The sequence below is a fragment of the Mycteria americana genome, chromosome 9, assembly GCF_035582795.1.
Source record: "Mycteria americana isolate JAX WOST 10 ecotype Jacksonville Zoo and Gardens chromosome 9, USCA_MyAme_1.0, whole genome shotgun sequence".
In the NCBI taxonomy this organism is placed as follows: domain Eukaryota; kingdom Metazoa; phylum Chordata; class Aves; order Ciconiiformes; family Ciconiidae; genus Mycteria; species Mycteria americana.
Window position 1 is genome coordinate 38596074 of NC_134373.1, and position 23384 is coordinate 38619457.

Genomic DNA, 23384 nt, shown 5'->3' on the forward strand with positions numbered 1-23384 from the left:
GTCTTTAAATGCCTTGAATCCCTTCATTTCTGTAACCCAGTAAGAATGAACTTTTTGAATTATTGGAAATGTCCCTAATAAAACAAATTAGATTGATCAAAAGTCAATGAGAATAAGACTAAAGCAGTGTCATAAAATAAGAATTTTAACAGCAATAAAATAGAGTTCAGATATACACTGCCACAGTAATATGTCAGTGAAGCATGATTTGAGAGTCTACTATCAGCATAGCTCAGTAACATCTGAACAACATACGTTCCTGATCTCATACTGTAGTAGTGACTAGATACGATAGGAACAATTATGGAGACACAAAGATTCAATTTGGAGATCATTCTGGAAATTATAACAACAGTTATTCAAGCCTGATGAATATAAACCACATTCTTAATGAATTAAAAAAATAGCTCAAAAGGCAAGCCGTGTAATTTAAGAGAACATCCATGACATAAACCTAAATTTTAATTATTCATTGTTTTGGCAAAGAGAAACATTATCATTATTACATGCAATAGATATTTTGGCCATAAGTAAACTATGGGCTTCATTACTACTGTAATGAAGTTCTAAAATGTTTTGTAAATTAGCTCAAACATTGTCAAAGCAGAAGGATTAGAATTTGCCTTTTCTGAAATATGGACCATTAAGTTGGCTGCTAGCTACTAAATTATTTCAGGTGACTAGGAATAAGAAACTTGGGCTTTTATTTCTAGCTTACTGATTCAGAATTTTTTCCTGTGATTCATCTGAGGAAATGCAGAGTATCTGGAATAAATCAAGACTATCTTAATCATGATATCTATTGAATTATGAAATATCCAAATAACTGATAGACAGTTTGGGAGATATTTCTACACAGAATTGATAAGGTACTATCAAAGAATAAAGATAATAAAAAATAAAAATATCAAAGAATCCTAAACTGAAATTTTGAAAATCTTGACAGCAAAATCAATGCTATTTTTAACTCCCTACAGCAGGGGTAAAGATGTGACGACAGTTTATATTGCACATACGTGTTTGTATTTCACAAACATATTCACACTGCTCTTGAAAAAGACACCCCTAACATAGTTTCTAGGTCATGCTTCAGTACATATCAATAGTGAACAACGAGGGGAATACTTTCCTGTTTTGCCTTATGTTGCTTTTCTTCTTGATTAGTTAGCTGAATGGGCTTACTGATGTCAAAAAACAAGTACCAGAATGTCGTAGGTGAAAAAATAGCTTAAACTGTGAATACTAACAGGCAGCAGATAATCGACTATATGCGTGTGCATGCATGTTCAAAATTAAACTTCTGAACCCTAAAGTAATACTGATCAATATCATGATGTCACAGATTGATCCATTTCTTCAAAATACATAGTAAATCCCCCATATTCCATATATATATACACACACTTACATATATATATATCCCCTGCATATTAAATATATATTAAAAGCTGTATAAAACTTCAAACAACTTCGAAATTATTTGGTATTAACATTCTTAGAAAGTCTTATAAGCAACGAACTAATATTGCAATACCCCTTCATCCTGCATCAAGACTAGGGACAGTTTTATAGAGTTCTTCAGATTGCTATCAGCCCCACATTTGGATAATCCAAGCCTATAATTCTTATTTAAAAAAGGAAATAACCTCTCACTAAATGGACAAAACAGCTATTAACATCTGGAATACTGAAAATACACTGAATTTCAACTTACCAGTACTAACGCAATTTTCTCCATCCTTACTAAGCTTCCAGCCTTCATAACATGAGCACTTGACAGTATTTTTATGCTGTTCACATACTTGACTACACTTAAGGTGCTTGGTACAGTAATCCATAATCTCACAAGTTTTGTTGTCTATACTAAGACTGAATCCTGCAGGGCAGGAGCATACAATTCTTCCTCCAGGAACCACAGAACATTGATGGCTACATCCACCATTGTTAAGTGAACATTCATCTGAAATAACATGGAAAAAAAAAAAAAAAAACATTAAGGGCCACAAGGGCTGTCAGTTAGATTGCATATTCTTATATGATTGTTAGATTCTTGTTAGATTGCAAGTCACCAGGTCAACTAAAACACGTAAAAGGCCCCTAAGAAGCACAAACTGAATTTTACATTTGTTAAACAGCTTTCTATATTTATTTTTAAAATTATCTAATTTGTAAATATTGAGCATGGCAGATTCACGGCAATCTTTCAGCATTTTAGAATGGCAGATGTACAATGTATATGTATTTTTAAAGACTTTCATGCATATTATTTCATTCACTTAAGAATTAAAGAGCGTCCATACAGAGTCAGTCCAAAGACCACTATGGGTCAACCACCTTCAATGGTGACCAAAAGCTGATGCACAGAGAAATAAGCATACTTTCCCAAATACTTCCCTTGCCTCCAGCCACTTGAGCTTGTGGGGAGAAGGCTCCAACTTTTAGTCCTATGTATCTATATCCCAAGCAACTTGTCAAAGAAACTTGTACGAATAGGATTTCAAAATCAGGATTTCCTTCTCCTCCTTTTCCAGTAACAGCTACTAGAGAATCCTACTTCTGCATTCTCTGTGTCAGTACTCTCATGTTATATTCTGCAGGTATCTGGTGATTTGCAAAGCTCTGCTAAATGGATTGAAGGTGATTTGTGAAACCTTTAAAGCAGCTGAATTAAAAGCATGATAATTGTGTTTGTGAGAAATTCTGCGACCTCTGAAGCAAAAAAGCACAGAACTACTCCTTACCTCATACTACTAATGATATCCATGGAATCAAGGGGAGGGCCAAACTGGTCCATTGTTACACTAGAAACTAGGCTTCACTTTTATTTGTTAATCTATTGGTGTCTTTTAGTTATTTTGTTTGATTCTAACAATTCTCTGAAAGTCCTGCTCATTTGTGATAAGACGTATAAAACACAACAGTTCTCTACAGAAGAATTATTTCCTTCCCACTTAAAAAAAAATAAATTAAAAAGCCCTTCTTCTAACAGTCCTTCATTCAGATTTCAAGTTTGGTTTTTTATGTAGTTTTTATATCATGACAAAAAGGGATCAAGCTCTTTAACGTGTCTAACATGCAAATGTGTTGCCCAACATCCCATATTTGTCCTTTGGTTTATGCTTAGGTATGTTTTAAGACTAAATAATTAACAACTGCTGAAATACTTGACTAATAACACACTGTCTAAAAGTTGTAACAACCATTAAAAACCAAAGTTGGCCCTATACAATATCCAACAGGATATAGGTGTCATAATGGGCTACTACTAGTAGGACGATAATTGTCCAAACACAGAAATAACATAGAAATAATATAGAAATAATATAGAAATAATATAAAGGACCTTATGCTATAATTTCTTTCACCTGGAATCTAGACAGCATAGGATTCATATGTAGCTCTCAGAGGATTTAGGTCTACAACATAAGCTTATCATATTCCAGAGGAACACTGAATTGAAGATCCCCTCTTACAGTACAGTCTGCAGAGCAACAGAGCAGGACATCTCTGCCATGCCCTGCAGCAGCTATTGCCCAGCCAGCGAACTCTGCCTCCTATGCTAAGTGCCTCGGGTGACTCAGCACAGCCCAGTGCAGGGTCTCCTAGTAAAGATAGATCCCAGAGCGTGAAAAGGCTTGTAAACATCTCAAATGCTTTGTAACAGAATGCTGGAGACTGTACAACATCTTATGCAAAGCAAGGTCAGTGGGGAGAGGCAAATTGTTGATATAATAAAACAGAATTATAAAATTACCTAAATTTTTCCTACAAAGCATGTTTCACTTCTTATCCCTAAACCATCGCTATAGTACAATACTACTGCTATAGATTCTTTTAAAATCTATTCATTTTATCTTTCCATATATTTTATAATAATTCAATTAGGTTATCTGTTATACTTCTGTCAGATTTCCAAAATTATTTTTGTACATTTTTTACTGAATACTGAATACAATTTTGCTGAGATAACCTACGTTGTCGGACGTGCCACGAAATCCTTTCAACACCACCATCAGGGAGACATGTTAACTCCTCCTAGTCATCTCAATGCATTTCTCCATTAACTCCTACATAGCTACTGACAGGATTCTATCAACTTAAGCTTCTGCAGTTTGAGAGAACTGTAAATTCACTTAAATCCTTTCATATATACCCAAGCCTTTGAAACTGTTTACCTCCAGGAGTATTTTAAGGGGTCAGGAAATGAAAGACTTACCTAAGGAACTATATTTTCCCTTATTTGAAGCAAACATACTTCAAGCACAAAACCAGTATGATTTAAATTTAATAAAAGTCTTCACATAGGCTACTGTGATAAAATTTCAGTAAGATTAACATGAGAACTGTTTTTTCAACAGCATTGTGACAGACAATATCAAGAATAATCAGGAAAATGTGTCTAAAAGAAGTACCACAAAGATCGCCTTCATCAGATCCATCAGGACAATCTCTTCTCCCATTGCAGAGCTTCTCAGGCTGTAGGCAGATGGAGGTATCATTAGCACAAGGGTATTTTGGTGGTCCACACATATAGCCCTCGCAATTATCCTCATCAGACTGATCCTCACAATCAATATCGCCATCACATAGCCACGCTTTGCTAATGCATCTCCCTTGGAGAAAAGAGACAATAAACACAGGAAATCAGACTGGAAGCAAACTTTAGAAAAAATCTTCAGTAACATTACACAATATATTTTCTTTATTATGCTTTTTTATTAATAGTACTTTCCTCTTAGATGAAAAGAAAGAAACCAGCATGTGTACTTACATCTGAAGCATCATCCATATCAGTGTTGACACTATAATTTTCCAAACAATATCAATCCTAATTATTTCTATGCTGAACAGAACTGCAGATGGGCAGGACACATCCTCATAATCTGTTAAATATACCAAATTATACTAAAATGGTTTAATTTTTTTTAAATTTCTGCTTTCCTTCATCTCTCTTCCTTTATCTTCTACTCCAACAGCCTTCCATAGGAGCAATGTTTCAATATATAACTTTCTGTTCGCATGGGTTTGAGAAACAAAGATCTTTCTAGGAAGTATACGCAATACATTCCCAGCTTATGTCAGAAAAATGATCAGCTTTTAGACAAAATAACTACAGCAGATGAAATTTCTTACATGATTATAGTTTTACCAAACCAGGCTTCAGATCATTTCCTTCACTCCTCAAAAGGGGGGAAAAAAAAAAATCCACTTCTGTGCTGACCATCAATGTTTAGAGATGCAAGACAGTCTTTTGATTGAGAAAGGGGTTATGATCTTTAAAAAACATACAGGTATTAAATTAAAATCACCCAAGCCAGGGATTTTAATAGGTGAAAAATAACCGAGATTGTGAATGCTACCACTTACAGGTGTGCGTGTGTGTGTGCTCCTGCCCCAAACTATTCTTTGACTCTCAAGCATAAACTGTGACCTACTAGCTACAGCCACTAGGGGCTGGTTGTAAATTTTGATAACACCTGGGCTGAACAGAAGTGGCATGTACGTTATTCTCCAATTAATCCTCCAATTAATAAAGAGACAACATCTCTCATGAGTCAGAACCCCTGGAGGTATTTACAAGATGTGTAGATGTGGCACTTAGGGACATCGTTTAGCGGTGGACTTGGCAGTGTTAGGTTTACAGTTGGACTAGATGATCTTAAAGGTCTTTTCCAACCTAAATGATTCTGTGATTCTATTCTATGATTCTAACAGGTAGAACCATGGATTAGGAAGCTGATCTTGCACTATGTTTCTGCCTCGAAACTATTCAGGTAGAGAAAATCAGGCTGGAACGGGAAAGAAGATCCTGGAAACGTGTGGATGCATTGACAGCGATGCTAGTGGATGCCCAAGGACTGGCTGGTTATGCCCGAGACTGGTAACTGCAAACTGTTGCACAGCATGAACTGACACGACTTTCTGCCCAACCTTCCCACTTTAGCAGTGATCTTCCCAATAGGAAATTGAGACTGATTATGACTTTGTGGGGGAAGCCAGCGAGTGGATGTGTGAAATAATCAACTAGGGTAAAATTCTAATCTCCTTGGTTCTTTAATACACGTCAGTGCCAAATTCACTACAGGCTGTCTTTTACTCTGTATCACCTATGACACAGTTCAATATAAAACCACCTCAAAATAGATTCTGTACAGCTGTCCACACAATGTAGCAACTGTCCCTAACTGTAACTCTACTGTCTGCCATAATGCTGCAGCAGATTTCAATTTCCTTTAAAGGAAACATTTGCTTAAGATTCGCGTAATGCTTTTCATTTGATATTTTAGTCTTCTTTTAATGGGAAGGGTGCCATCGTCCTCACAGAATGACAATGGAATAAAATACAGTGAAACAAGAACAATGGAAAAAAAAATGTTTCTGTAGCATCTCACAAGGCAAATGTGAGACTGCTTTCACTTTTGGTGAAGAAAAGCAAGAAATGAAACTTCAAGATCATACTACAGTGAGTGTGGTTTCAAACAACAGAACATAATTTTACCAGTGTGTAGCGGATTGATGCACAGACTCCGATCGAGGGGTAAATCGAAGACCCTCTTTCTGATGGGGTATGTGTGCTTCCCAGACTCTGCTCAGCCTCTCACTAACCTTTCCTGGTCACCCTCAGGTCTCTGGGAACTCACCACCAAGAGCTCCTGCTCTGTCGCACTCCAAAGCTTAAAAAGCCAGCCACACCCCAGGCAGCGGTAAGGCAGGAGATGCTCCACTGCAGCCAGGGCACACACTGTGCCTGGCTAAAGCATGGAGCTAATGCACCTCAGCTGTGACTCAGTTGATTGTAATTATCAGTGCTTTTCATTGCTTGAACCTGGGCCCTTAGTACTTCAATCTTATTAAGCCTTTCACTCCCGCTATACCTAATTCCTCCTCACCAGTGCAAAATCACCTGGGAAATTTAAACAGGGAGTGGCATCAATTAGAATGAAAAGCTTTCACCATTTTCTGTAATAGTCAAAGTCCCAAATATCCTACACTGAAAAGACAGAATTGCACAGACACAAGAAAACAAAGTTGTATGCATGATATGTATGCAGTTTATCCTTACATGCAATCAGAAGTGTTTCAAAACAGTGTCCATATTCATTATTATCTTGAAATGATCATTGATTTTATATATTATTATAACACAGCAATAGAATGAAAGCTAATCAAAAACACCAACGTCAAGCAAACTAACCAGATCCCAGAGTAAATTGACGTTGCTTCCAGTAGAGCTCCTAATCTGTTTTTTAATCTTTTATACATACAAATGTTTACAGAGCAAATCAGTTTTCCTGCCTTTCTCTTGATGAAGACATATTTTATAATAAAAGATTCATCTTCCACTATGATAGCTATGACATGTCCTTAAGTAGAATATACTTACAAGGAATTAATCTCTGCCAAAATTCTAAAGAGATGGACTTAATGAAGTATTATGACTGTCTTGAAATCACTACTTAAAATTCACTGAAGTATTTTTGTTTTATTGCTCCTTATTGAAATTCACATTTTTGGTTTCCAGGAACCTTTTTAGTAAATTCCATCACAAATTAATTGCCTCAATGGATATAGCTGGTTTTTTTTCCATAGCTTTTCTGTGTAACACAGAAGAAATATGTGTAAAGTAATGAATCTGAAGTTCTGAAGCAACAAGTATGTGGCAAAGCTGGATCCAAATGCTTCTCCAACATTTTTTATTTCTTACAAATACTAGCAAGTACAACAGAATTAACTTTTTATATGTTCAGTCTTTGTTGGGATACTGAGTCCAGTAAGTTTTTCGACTGATTATATATTCAACTGTAGGAAGACTACTTTGGTGGAGCATTAATTGCATTCAGTTTCCTCTTACAGTTACTACTTACTGTCTAAAGCTGTAATGCCTTCCTAACCCATGGAATGGACTGTGTCTCATTCCTATCAAAATGAAAGAATGTTCTAATCTGATGTATTTAACAAAATGTTGTGATGGTCAATGATCTTGCTTGTCTTGTAGAACAAACCTGAGACTTAGACTGAAGTACTTTGTTTCAAGAACGTGGTCATTTCTGGTATTTAAAAGCTTTTAGTAGAAAGCAGATTTTATAAATGTCTCCTGGATGAGACAGAAGAAAAAATGTCAGTGCCTAAAGAAGACAGCTGTTACCACAGAAAACAATGATAACAGGAACTGAGGATAAAAACAGTATTGGAACAACATATATAATTTTCTAGTTTACTTGCTGTTATGATTTCTTTTTATTTAAATTTTTAATGTCAACTGAATCCACCCCTCCAGTCAGAAATTTCATATGGATATGATGGGTTCTTGAGACCACCATTACTCTCTGCAGAAAAATCACGTTTGGCTGAAGGCTGATGAATGCTGTAATATGACACACATGCCTGTGGCATTGTGACAGATTAACCAGAGCCAACAAAAACTACAGTAAGGAAAGAACCTGCATCTACTATCTACAGTCATAAAACAAAAAAGAAGTAAGCAAAAAAAGTGGGCAGTAACATTTCACCATTACTGGTCTCACCAACTGTCATTTCCCCCAAAACGTATTGGCTGTTTCACCTCCTCCCATATACACATTCCTACCTAGACCCATCATATTCTGTATTAGGAAATCAGATATAGCACCTAGCAATCTATAAGGTGAGAATTAGCCAATTTCTCCTCATCTGAACAAATCTCATAAATGTGGAAGCCAGACAGTATTATTTCTTTAGAATAATCCACAGAGAAAATTACATTTATTCTGAAACCTGAGAGGATCACGACAGAAACTATTTCTCATAAAACCATTATTAGTCATTTGTCCCATCATATGGAATTAAACTGGAAAGTAGCTAAACAAAAATTTGCTTTTGCTGTTTTCTGTTCCAATGCATTATCAACATGCCTCCTCCAGAACAGCAGCTTTGCTCCTTCCAGGACTGATGGAAGGAAAATAGTGAAAGAAAAAATAATTATGGATGAAACTGTCACAACTGATTCCTAAAGTGATATTTCCACACAACCAACAAGCATGATTGCATTTTCCTCTGAATCAAAGCCATATACCCTTGAATTTAGCAAATGTGTGATGAAAATATTTTTTTTGCTGTATTTATATGTGGCAGCTAGAGAAGTCACATTTCATCTTGCATCCTGTAAACCGACTGAGATACTGCCTTCCTTGCGCACAACTGCAAACATAGGTAAGTATATAATGAGGCAGCATACTTTGAGACTTTTTCCCCATTTAATCACTAGGAAAAAGACAGTAGCAGGAAAAAGTGTTTTTCCTGTGTCAGGGTTTCTATCAGTCTATTTCAGGGAACATACCATTCTATTAAAAGTGAATAATCCCTTTTAACCTATTGAAGCTATTTCATTTAACAGCTACTTGTTCTATACATCTTTATGGAAACTGTGAGAACACAAAAGGAAATGTTTTGTTTAGACAAAATTCAGTATTCCGTATTTATTTATCTGGACATTATGATTTCTATAAAATCCAAGTAGCAGCAAACCTCCAAGCATTTCTAAGACATCCTAAAGTAGTTTATGTATTAAAAATGAACTCTGTTCACACTGTAGATTTGAATAAAGTATCTTATTGCATCCATACACGTTCACAAATACTTTTGGACAGAGCTCACATAACTAGACTGCAACATTTATCATGCTTAGGTATAACACAGGCATTAGAATGGATTCTCCTTTCCTGTAATAATTATAGTTGCCTAATGGCAACAATATTACTACTTATTATATCCTGAATTAAATTTTGCTTTTAAAAGTTATTTTACCCCCAATATTTCATTAAGCTTTGGAAGAAATTGTAAAAAAGATTAATACAATGCTGACATATATTAATTTTTTCCTTAACTGGACCGTCCCTTAAGAAAATGTTCCATCTAAGCATTACTTTGCAAAATTTCCTCATGTAAAGATCATCACATTCTTTTCACATTTTTTTAATGAAGTATACTTAGCAAAATTTGATTTTAAACATTCTCAAAGAATGTATTTTTCTTCCAATAAATTGCAGTTCGAATTTCCAGTGCTGTAGTTATTATTCTTTGAAGTCTTCTAGCTAATTACTTTATACTATTTCAATCAACTCACTTCTAGGGCCAAAGATGGAAAATAGAAGAAAATGCCTGGACTTTGAAGTACTATTAAAAGCTACATTTAAGTATTTGGTTTGATGTACTATCATACAGAACAGTTTCAGCTTTAAGTAATCTCAAAACCCATCCATTTTATATTGTAAATCAGAAAACAGGTTAGGGGAAGTATATTAATATTATTTTCCTGGTATGAGTACAATAAGTAACATCACCTCAGTAGTATTAAACATTAAAAGCAGTATTCATATAGTAGATATGTGATCAAATCACACAGACAGACAGACACACAATGAGTAAACGAGAGCAAAACGTATCTGCAAGCACATACCTGTACTCTTGCAGGAGAACTTTGTTTTTTCATCACACAGTCGTATAGTTCCATTACAGCCTTTTTCGTCACTACCATCTTCACAGTCCTTTTCTCCATCACAGCGCCACAGCTCAGGAACACAGTTCCCATCAGGACTGCACTGAAATTCCTTCCCATTGCATCTTCCAGGAGAGGGAGTTTCTTAGGAAAATAAGAATTACATTGAAGAACTTGCTTATGTGAGTTTTTTCCATGCCAAGTCTACAATGACTTAGAATCCCCCTTCCTAACGAAAGCCAAAATCAGAGTCCCCAGGTATAACACTCAAAACTCACTATTTCTTTGTAACTCATCACTCCAACACAAGCTTCAGATAAGCTCTTTCTTATCCTGCTCACTCCCTTCACTCCTCCCTCCACCACAGGCTCACGGTAAATTCCAATTTTTGGTTTTTTTGCACAGCTGTCAGACAGGAATGAATTTGGAGACGTAAGGAGGGCCAAGGCTGATGAAGTTTTCCTGGTGCTTCGTAAGCGCTGCCTCTCACCCTCAAGCTACATTCCCTCCTCCTTCTTCATTCTCCTCTTTTTTCCAACAAGGTCCATCTCCTAGTTCACAAAACATGAAAGGTCACGCCTCTGCTCTGACACGAGTTCTGGCCCCGACACCTGCCTGGCTTGTGCCATTACAGCACTGGCAGACTAGTTGTAGCCTTTCTGTATTCCACAGCAATGAACTTCTGTTCAGCGCAGCTATGGAATCAGTCTTGAATGTTTCAAAACACAGTAACTATGTGATTTTAATTATTCATTACATACTTAATTCTCTAAGTATTTTCTAGATGGTGGCCTTTTCAACTTTATCCTTGCCCTCTTTTTCCCAAACTATTACCACTGTGAGTACTTCTAGTATTTCATGACATACTAATGACAATAACATGCACTTTAAAGTAATGATAAACCTATACATTCCTGTTTGTACCAAAAAGCATTATTTGAATACATTCTTACAGCACTGTGTACAAATATATGGTTTATTTTATTAAAAGTTGCCTTGTTGGTTTTTTTTTTTTCTAAATAATCTGCATTCTTGCATTCTATCGTAAATAAAACAAAGACAAGTTGCTGGACAAGAAGTGTAGATCATGTAGCAGAGCAGGACGCAGAAGATGGATGAACTAACAATAACTGTAAAACAGTGCTATTTCAGAGACAGTGGTGCAAATCCCAACACAACATGGTATTGTATAAAAAGGCAGAGCAGGACTTTAAGCTCTGAGATGGACATGAACAGGGGGGGAAGTGAGTAGTTTAGTTCCAGACCAATTAATTTGATACAGACAAATAATAATAATAAATTTTGTAAATATATAAAAATTAAGGACTTCACACTACTCATGCACAGCATTCTGCTAATTCATCTATTTGTATGAGGTCTGCTGCTAGATTTAGAATATAAACTCATGAAAAAGAACCAATAAAATCGTGTACAATTACTTTGTTGTGGAAGAATCACGATGAGAAAAATAGGAGAGAAAAATATTCCCTCATTCTTATCTGATTATTCTTCATCCTTTGCTACAAGCATCCTCCCCTTCTCTCCCCACCCAAATAAATACAATGTATGGCATTTAAACTGTCGTTTGTTATAACATTTTTATGTTTCAGTAACACTACTAAAACAAAACAAAAAAACTTGGATCCCACAAAAATGAGAGTGTTACTGCATTAAAAAAACCCCAGAAAATATAAATGGCAATTTAAGGAATGCTGCTTACTGCCTCTTTATCTAGGCAGCATGCATCTCTGTAAAAGGACAAACATCATATTTAGCATAATTCAGTAAAGTAAAACTACAAAGCTTATCTCAGTATAATATCCATTTTGTTTTCAAATGCATTCTTCTTCTATGATACACTTCTGTATTATGATATTACACTTGACATATTTTCCGTTCCAACCTTTACCAAGGTTAAAAGCATTTTCTCTTTTTCCATTGACTGAAGACAGGTCCTCTGTATTTATAATAAAGTATTCTCTGTGTTTATAAGTATTAAAATGTGGGAAGAAAAAAATAGCTAACCTTCCTTGCTGCAGTTTGTTTTGGTTTCATCACTGAAATCTCCACAGTCATTGTCACCATCGCACGCCCAATGACTTGGGATACATCTACCATTATAACATCTGAACTGATCAGCAGAACACGAGTGAACACAGCCCAGTTCATCACTTCCATCACCACAGTCATCATCTGCAAATATTAATTTTTTCATTATTTTAAAAGATAAAAAAAATCTGAGTAAAAGACGTGAGGACAAAAAGATATTTCCAAAAAGGCAAGAGAAAAATAAAGTGCAGTAAATAAAATAATATGTTTACTGCCCACAGGCATATGGTAAAATTATTTCTAATGCAAGATATTCCTTAGCTCTAATTTACCAACACCACTTGACTCTCTGTCACTTTGGATAGTCTAAATCCTCACACTTATTCACAGTTATTCAATCACAGACACCATTCAATCACAAGCATGAGATGGCTGTAGATTTTCTTCATTTCTTCAGTCGTGTGTAACTACAGGCTTCCAAACACAGTGGTTTTACTTTTTTCTCAGTGATTAGTTAAGTTAACTTAGATAGTTAAGTACACACACAGTGCTCCATATAAACCAAAATGAAAATGTGATGTCAGAATTTCTTTTCAATAGTATTACAAATGTTGTTTCCATGTACTTGCAACAGTGCAAGGTGGAGAAAGATGGCAGCATATAAATAAGGGTGGAATGTAGTTTCTCATTACTCTAACGTTGTGATCATTACAACAATCTTAAGGCAATTCCCATAATTCAAATGTGATTTCCAAGGGAGGGAAAAGATAAATATGTTAGATAAACACTAAAGGGTGTCGTGCACAGAATTTCAGTAAGCACCCTGATAATATGGGGAATCTGTCCATGTACAGTTATGAATTCCTGTCAGCCTCATGAAATTATAGTAATATCAAATGCTATGGTGGATGAAGAACCAACCCAATATTATTTGGATTGGCCTGACATCACTCCCACATTACAAGCTCCGAGAACAGGTTCATTTGAACACCTGTCATTCAAATACGTATTATTTCAGACAAAAGAAATAACTACATTGTAAAGTCTTCCTGGCCTTCCCTCTTGAGGGATGCTATTTATTAAGCTGAACTTGCCCACAAAAAAACAAAAAATCAGATATTTTGGTCACTGGAACTATTTTGTTTTCTAAAAGTAGAATATACTTTCATAAGCAATAGCTTAGCTTCTTTTTTTTTTTTTAAATAACGAAAGTTTACATCACACTTCATTCTACAGAATATACTATTTGTAACTATTACCATATCCACTGCATCATTCCTTATATGAAGCATCAATATTGCCGCTTTCTAGGTCAGGTCAGTAATTTAAACATACTATACTTATTCTCTGACAATTTACAAGCCAAACTGGAAATATCAATCTCAGAAGAAAAGAGTATGAAAGCAATATTTACATAAATATCTACCACATTAATTTCAGATATGGAACACTTGATACTTGCCTGAATCACACAGCCATTTGCTGCTAATGCATCTTCCATTTTTGCATATAAATTGAGTTAGTGGCTCACATGTTGGGAATTCTGTAAAAGTGTTCAAAAGGAAATAAAAGCTATTTAATGTATATCCTTTTCAGTAATATTCTTCCACCCTCCTACATGCATGAATTACACAAGTGTATTGTATCAAACATTTGCACCTGCCAGATATCTGGAGAGGAGAAAAAGGTGAGACCAAAAAGAGAGGATAAAAAGGCTTTTAACTGTCAATACTAGCCCAAACCCTATCCTTCCTCAACATGGACCACTGAAATGCATTATTCTGTGTCATATAACATGGTCCTCTATTCCCATCAGACCAGGGCTGTCTTTGCCACTAAGCTTGCTAATATTTACAACTAATTATAGCTTGACGACTGATACAAACCGTACTTTCAATGTGTTTGTTTATATAAAAAAGTTCTCCAATTGCAATAACACTGCCAGTAAAAGACAGGAAATGGAAGACTATAAAATGAGAAGGTTGAGTACCAAGCAAAAGAACAGTCAAGAAATAAAGTTATTGTACACTGACATAATAAAATCCAAAATTAAAATATCAGTATTTACAATCATTTCCTCCAAGCATTCCCGAAAAAGTAGTAGAAAACTGAGATAATATCATTCATAGAAACTCATCTATATTACACACAGAGATTTGTTTTTATAATTGTCTAATATGCTTCTGCATAGAACAACTTGAATTTTTTCAGACTTCTTTTTCTTCTAAAACCAATGCCATAGCTAGGCATGTGCCTTCATACCATTGACATGTTAAACAGTGCTTGTACCCATTCAGTTTGGAAAGTACAAGATCTACTTTACAAAACCTGGCAATTCATAGGAAACAATCTGAAAGTCTAACTTGATTCAAAAGGAATAAGGAGGAGCCTAAATTCTCTACACAGACCATCAAGAGAATAAGACACCTCTCAGTAACTGATACCTAATGCAAACCAAAGACGACAGCATGAACAATCTGCCTGAACTGCTACTTAAAGGCAAGTTTGCCCTTCACTGAAGGATTTCGGGCTGGAAGTTCCTACACAGTACATCCTAAATGCAAGAGAAAGAAATGTCCAAGATGGTGTGTAGCCACACCAAGATGGCCTGTCAGCCACACCAAAACTGCCCAAGATTAGAACAACTCTCCCAAGTATATTCCTTATTCGGCTGCTCTAACTACATTGGGTTGTTCTAGTGCTCTTACAACTGAGCCGATAAAGCTAAACTTCACAAATATTTTGACAATTAAGCCATGTAATTAGCCTGTAGTGAAGGGTTTTTCTAAACTTTTTAAACATGCTGAATAAACGTAACATTTCCTTAGGAAAAGAACTGAAATATTTAGTCAATGAACTGACTCAGGTTTGCTGTCTCTTGCAGTCTTTGGTGCAGAAAATGTTTTACAGTTATCTCAAAAGCTTGGGGTTTTTTGTTTTTGGGTTTGTTTTTTTTTTTCAGAAGCTCAGGGAAAGTTTGGTTTAAAAAGAAGTCACGCATGAAGCACCAAACCAAACCAGCTGCATCAAATAGTAAAATTTAGAAATCACCAAGAACATCATAAGACAGAAGTGATTCTTCTTCAACACAAGAAAAGGGTGGGAAGAAAAGTTAACACTGATGACAACACTTTGTCAATTACTCCTAGATTTTTTTTGCTTGTTGTTAAATTAAAAAAAAAAAAAAAAGCTGTTTTCATGGGGGAACACGTTACAGTGACAACAAAAATCTGTTCCAAGACAAATAAGGTAGACGCGCAAGTACGATGGTACTTAGCTACAATATATGCCTTAAGTGTTTCAAGCAAAGCTGAAAGTGATTTTTAATTTTGCTTTCCAGCTATTCAATAACTTTTCTACAAGTTTAACTCTTATATTAAATGTAATTTTCCCCTTTTCCATACATGAATGCCTTCATGACTTTATTGTCTTTATGTTCATCTGTCTACCCAAGACCTGTATAAAGAGACAGAAACAAATTAAAACGAATCCACTGGGAGCACCTCTTCTACCTCCGTACACAACAGAACTTACCTGATTTGAAGCATGGCAATTAGAAGTCTACCTTAATAATACTCTCATTTTCACTCACATAATGATTTTATTTTGATTTAGATTTTATCAAATATTTAATCTATTTTGAAGTAACTGATCAGATATCAATTACTGTCAATATAAAATTAGCTTTCTTTTTTTCTGGTTTATATCACTATTAAGAGAAGAAAGAGGAAGAAAGTAATACGAAATAAGACAAGAGAAAGCAGGTGAATATTCCAGGAAACATAACTATTTACATGTAAAAATCCTGAGAAATCTTGAATGCCGTTATAGAAGGAGATGCTGAGAATTACATATGGACTTAAAAAGTAACAATGTAAACTCAACTAATGGGTATTAGCTGGTTGCCAGTCATGAATAATTCAAAATTAAACAAACTTAAGGGATTAGGGATCAACAGAATTTACTGATTGGATCCTACATGTTGCCTTCCATAGATTCGCTGGTAATTGAGGTCCTGGAGATTTATGTTTATGGAACACAGGGCATCATGGTGTCAGCCTATGACTTTCATTTATGCATTTACTTTCTATTTTTTTCTCGCTCTCCACTGCAAGCGCTTCAGTGTATTGAGATTTTCCCAGAAAAATGGCTTATAAGTAATAGAATTCTAATAAGTCTACTGAAAAGTTTTACAGCAGTAAGAAGTTTCAAAAAAGAAAAAAAAGGTAACGTTTTATCAACTACATTGCTTTCATACTTTGATTTTGATTAAGAAACAATATATTTTTGTAACTGTGAATCAAGTTAGAATATCAGCTATATCTGAGAAAAATACAGGTCTAACTACTAAGTATCCCAACAAGTACACTTCAGATTTTAATTCTTTAGTGCACAACCTGTCACTTCATGTTTACATGGTTGATGCTACTAAAATAATCAGTCAGCATTCTTTCTTGAAAACTCTTGAAAAGTCATTTCAGAAACATATCGTATTATACTGCGACACACTTACTAATTCATATTAGTAAGTCAAATAATATCATAAATATTACCTTGTAAACAGGGAACACCCTAATACAATATTTTGCAGACAGCTCATTGACCCTTTTGCTCTCAGACTCACAGCAGTTACCTGTGACCTGCCAAACAGATGAAGGCAGTCATGCTGACTTATAAAAACCTTAATTGTTTGGAAGCAGCTGATTAGAGTGCACCTCTCTTCGCAATAGTTCAGTAAAGCAGCAGTCAGCAGAGCTGCTGATTCGCTCTCATGATCTAATCAAGGAAGACTAATTTTTTCTGCAAAATACTACATCAAAACATCCTTCTGTTCAGACTTGACACAGTCTGATTTTGTTGACATCTGGAATATGCTGAGGAGGCCCATGTGAAGAGGTATGCCGCCAAGATAAATGTCAATTTTTGAGGGTGACAGTATTTGATAATGGGCTGTAAATTAGAAAAGTGTTAAGTTGCCTGATCTGCATATTTGGTATTGTAGTTAAAAACTCATTAATAGAAAATGCAGCCTTTGCTTTGGGTTTATTTATTAATCAAAAAAATTATATTTGCCATTTCAGAAATAATATTATCAGTACATATAAAAACAAAAAGGCCCCTCATACTTTTTCTATCTGTCCGTTCACGTGAAAAGAGATCCTTATATGTTTAACTTTTTATAGAATAACTCTACTTTTTTCCCCAAAAAGAAAATTTACTTACCACAGGATGTCATTTCATCGGTTTCATCACCACAGTCATCCTCCCTGTCACATAGCCATGATGTCGGAATGCAGCGTCCATTCCCACAAGAAAACTGGTCAACCTGACACGTTCTTGCTGTCAAGACAAAACACTCCAAAAATGCAAGGGAAATGGACTAAATCTGTTAGGTCTCTTGGTGCATGGCTGATGTAGAATTTGTAAGTCTGGAGGGCATCTCCTGGCCTGCTGCACGTTTTACCTGATCTGACTAAATATCATTCACCTCCTTCGATTTCAGAGAAAATTGAGGTCACCTGCAGGACTGTGTTCTACCTCTGTTATGTAGAATTCTTAGTGGTTTCTTCAACATATGAGAACATGAAGTTTTATATGTAATTGTACAAAACTAGATGGTAGAAGAGCATTAATGTTTGATAAAATAACATTAGTGCTACTGTTGAAGTAGACAAAAATCAGGGCATAAAAATGCCTAACTTACAATTGGAATTTTAACAAATTGTATTGCATAACATAAGCAATGATCTAGTGAGATTCATATTTACACAGAAAAATGGTAATATAGCATGTGTGTCATGTGCCTGGCCTCACAGTTCTTAGAATCTTTGCCTTTGCAAATACACAACTGTAATGATCCATTAAAGGAAGTGATGTATGTCTTTCTTCTGAAGAAGTAAAGATCACTGAAAGAAATCATGCTATGTAACTACATAAATTACTTTGAAAGCTGATGAACAGTAAGACTCCAATAAAAATCTAACATATAAAACTCACATTACTTATAATTTTGTTTATTCAAAATGTGAACCTATAACTACAATGCCAATGATAGCGACACAGATTTTTATTCCAAAGTTAAGCTTTTAGAGTTTATCTATATGTGATTCCACACTTTAAAAAAAATGACTGATACATCAGAAACACCAATGATCAAAAGAACACTTCTTCAATTGCTATTCTCAATCACCATTTTCCTTTTTCTTCATAGAAATAGCCCAAAATACAATAGAAGAACAGAAATTTAAAATATTTCAAGGAAGTATTTTTTTAAACATGTATAGTGTTTGGCACTGCAGGAACAAAAGGAAAAACAAAAATACAAAATTCAATCCACAGCCAACTGATATAGGGATGTAAAATATGGTCTTCAAATCAGACATCCTACAAGAAAACAGTTGATCAAGATGTATTACACTCTGCAATAATACTGTAGAGGTGATATGGACACTATAGGTCTGCATTTGCACTAGAGGGCTTTTAGCCAAACCACACAAGTAACAAAGTGAACAGCTTATTACACATATTAAAATTTAAATAAAGGAAAATGACTTCAGGGAATATTTTAATACACAATGTATGCTATCACTGCATTTCAGTTTAAAACAGTCATCAGCTTATTGATGTCTGATATTTTGTACATCAGATATGTAATGACTGTTTAGTGTACTCTACCGACAAGCACTAAATATCACTTCCATATAAGCAAAGGACAGATTTGGAACTCCATGATTTATTGCAGTAAACAATCTTCATCTTGGTATTTCCTTAAAAATCCACTATACAGTTAATAACTTACAAATGAAAACAATTTCAAGCTACCAAGGGGAAACTGAATAATCAATTATGCTTTTGTCAGCATAAAATAAAATTCACTAGTGACACGGCACTCATCACAGCGTGTTAACAAACAAAATTCTAACTGCCAAAAAAGATTTAGCAGGGAGAAGTTTGTACCTAAGCAGTGCTTTGACAGTCAGCACATATGGATAGATTAAGTGCTGAATTACTTTGGAAAGCATAGTCAAGCATAAGGATTGAGTAAAATATAATTTGTATTCCAGCCTTAGTGGCATCAAAATCTGAATTAATTTAAAATGACAATAATCAGATTACTAGTAGCAGACTGGTTCAGTTCAGTTCAGGGTAGTCTTGAACTGTTTATGGAACTGGAGTTAGAGAACTTGTACGCACAACCAAGTAAAATTTTTACCTGCACAGGTTTTATTTGATTCATCCTCATTATTACCACAATCATTAGCTCCATCACAAAGCCACCTCTTGGGAATGCAGCGATTATTTTGGCACTTAAACTGATCATCAGGACAACTATGATTGACTGGGGAGAAAAAAAGAGAGGTTTTTTCCTAAGAAAAATATCAGAGAAGAACAGCTGAAAATAATACATTAAATGGTATTTCCTGGTGATGCAGTTAGTATGGTTATCCTGTATATATAATCACCATGATATGAAAATTGTTCAGCAAACCAGTTAATTAAAAAATATTGCAGTATTTCAATCATAAATTAAACAATACGTATTAAAGAGTCTCCTATCATACTACTGTCAATATGGAGATCCTCTTCTATTAACTACTAGGTGATAAAAGGTAGCAGCATTTTACAATGTTGCTATTTCCTTATAGAAAAATGTCCTTGATCACATTTTATCAATGTGATGAGGTTTGCAAACTGAAGTGCATATAAACAGAACACCAAAGGGAACAGATGCAAGTTGCTAAGTGTGTATCCAAAATATTATACCACAGTGAGCAGGGATTTGGGCAGGTTACAAAATGCTTCTAAAATGATGCACATTACTGTCAATAGCCACATATAGATCCGCTGTTTAGTCACCATGAAATTGTAGGTGTCAAAAAGTGAAATAGGCAACACAGTATAAAACCGACAAAAAACCCTGGTATTCAAGAGTGAACAAAGTATCTCACAAACATGCTTTTGCTAGCTACCAAATATCATGGGAAGGATGAAGACTGAAAGCACAGCAATTATGTAAATACTATGGGCCTGCTCTTGCAGCTGTAGTTAAGTATATATGACCTGCTTCTTCCATGCCAATAACAAGATCTATTTTCAGCAGATCTTCCTAACCTTGATCTACACAAGAGCAGTAAACTATACACAGTTTCAAATGCTGTGTTAAAAATAATCTCAAGCTATTTTCCACCTACTCAGCCATCCACAGTCTCTTTTTAAAGTTTAACATATATCTGGAAACAAACGGTATTTAAAATGAAAGGACGTCTTGCAGGCTTATCCTTGACATTTCAGTAGCTTTTGTCTTTGACCTTTCTGCCTATTCTTCCTATTGAAAACAACACCGAGCGAGTGTGATATCAATAGCACATGAACCCTTCATAAGTGTTTTGTGTGGAGGGTACAGGAACACTGGAAGTAAAGATTAATTAGTAATCTGAGCAGAAAGGTATTCCAAGTCTCATAATACTTATGAGGGAACCTACTTTGCAATGTGACTGGAGAACAAAACTGTTATCATCCATGTAATAAAATTAAAAATTGAACACTTTTTTTTCTAAAATCTGACTTCAATATTACACATAGATATTGTTTTAAATGGTAGTTAAGTTTTTGCTCATATATTTACTAACATGCTGTGTGTGTATTCTATTCATAACTGCAAATATTTCAGACTAAGTCAAAAAGAACTATTGAAGTTACTATAGCAACTGCTGAAAAGAGATTACTGTTATCATACTGGCCACTTAAACTATGTATCACATACAGATTTGGGACCAGATTATGATTTCATTTATATCTGTATAAATCCTCTGAGAATTACAAGCTTTGATCAATGACTTGGTCTAAATTACACTAATTTAAATGAGAATCAAGTTAACTCTGCCAAAAGATTTTCTTTCTCACTGTCTTTATTAGTTGAGCTCCTCATTGAAGTGTAAGAATCCCTGGTATTAAAATAAAATGTTAGTAAGCACTACAATTCAGAACTGGACAAATGTTTTGAAAAGAATTAGGATTGAAATCAGTAATGACTACTATATGGAGCTATCAAAAATACATAAATGCAGGAAAAACACCCCAAACTGGCTATGTAACAGCCATACAGAAAAAGAACTAGGCATTACAGAGGATCACAAGCTCAGGATCTATCAGCAACATCAGGCCAGCGTGAAGCAGGGAAGATTTACCCCAGGATGTATAAACAGGACTATCAACCCTCACAAACACATTCTCTCAGCCTAACCATCTTCAGAAAGGCCTCAGCAGAAGAACATACATCTAGTTTTGGACATCCAATCCCTAGGATCACTTGGCAAAGTTCCGAAAAGAGCAATGAAATCTAAAAAAACCCCATAATCTACTGGGGAAAAAGAACAGATTAGAGCTGTTTTGTCTCAAAGAGATAAGAATGAGAGACTATGATAAGAGTTTTCAGACACATAGAACAAAGCTGCACAGTAGAAGAGTGTATCAGTTCTTCATGCCTACGATTAATAGCAAAAAAAAATGTATTTTCATTTCAGTAAAGGAGATCTGGCTTAGAGAAATGATCTAATGATAGAAAGAGCATTGTGACAAACCATGTAAGAAAAGGAATTTTCACTGCTGCAACTTTAGTTTTATAGCAGGCTACCCAACTATCTTCCAGGAATGACACAGATATGTAATTGGTATGTTTTCTATTATTTTTTCATTTCAACGTTGGGACTCCTCTATAGCAAAAAAATACAGCTCTAGTAAAACTGTATTTTTAAAGACAAAGTACATCTAATTTAAAACTGGAAGAGTGTGTGTGGGGTGTTTGGTTTTTTAGGGGTGGGGGTTTTTTGGGTGTGGTTTGTTTTGGATTTTTTTGTTTTTGTTTTTTTTTTTTTGTTTTTTTTTTTTTTTTTTTTAAGAAATACATTACAGAATCACAGAAATGTTTAAGGTTGGAAGGGACCTGTTGAGGTTACCTAGTCTAATGCCTTGCTCAAGCAGGGCCAACTAGAGCAGGTTTCTCAGAACCATGTCCATATAAGTATCTCCATAGACAGAAACTCCACAACCTCTCTGGGCAATCTATTCCAGTGTTTAACTATCCTTGCAGTAAAAAATGCGTTTTCTTGTGTTCAGATAAAATTTGATGCCTTTCAGTTTGTGTCTGTTACCTCTTGTCCTGCTAGTGGGCACTACTAAGCACCTGGCTCCCTGTTCTTCATTGCATCTTCTCCCATCAGGCATTTATATACATTGGTAAGATCCCTCCTGAACCTTCCCTTCCCCCCAGACTGAACAATCCCAGCTCTCTCAACTTCTGGGACAGACGTGTCAGTCCCTTAATCATCTTAGTGGTCCCTTCCTGGACTAGCTCCAGTAAGACCTTATCTTTTTCATACTGGGGAGCTCAGAACTGGGCACAGTCCTCCAGGTACGACCTCATCAGGGCTGAGTAGAGTGGAAGGCTCACCTCCCTCAACCTGCTGGCGATGCTCTTCCTAAAGCAGCCCAGGATGCTACTGGCCTTCTTTGCCATGAGGTGCATTGCTGGCTAATGGTTAGCTCGTTGCCCACCAGGGCCCCAAGTTCCTTGTTTGCAAAGCTGCTTTCTAGCTGGTTGTGCCCCAGCATACACTGATGTCTGGAGTTACTCCTCCACAGATGCATTTCTCCTTGCTGAATTTCACCATATTCCTCTCCGTCCAATTCTCCAGCCTGTCAAGGCTCCTCTGAATGGCAGCACACTCATCTGGTGCATGAGCCACTCTTCCCAGCTTTATGTCATCTGCAAACTTGCCGAGTGTGCACTCTGTCCAAGTCATTAATGAAGAAGTTATTGGCCCCAGCATTAACCCCTGGGGTACACTGCTAGTGACTTAGC

At 35.6% G+C, this 23384-nt stretch overlaps 1 protein-coding gene across 1 annotated transcript in view; it reads right to left on the reverse strand.

Moving 5' to 3' along the window:
• Positions 1-23384, reverse strand: part of LRP1B (LDL receptor related protein 1B) — a 482733-nt gene that overhangs the window by 256158 nt on the left and 203191 nt on the right. Inside the window, exons 16-22 of the mRNA XM_075511235.1 lie at positions 19737-19862; positions 17747-17863; positions 13986-14066; positions 12500-12667; positions 10436-10618; positions 4413-4613; positions 1715-1960 (exon numbers count right to left, since the gene is read on the reverse strand). Coding sequence (XP_075367350.1) covers positions 1715-1960; positions 4413-4613; positions 10436-10618; positions 12500-12667; positions 13986-14066; positions 17747-17863; positions 19737-19862 — 1122 coding nt within the window. The remainder of the gene's footprint in view (positions 1-1714; positions 1961-4412; positions 4614-10435; positions 10619-12499; positions 12668-13985; positions 14067-17746; positions 17864-19736; positions 19863-23384) is intronic.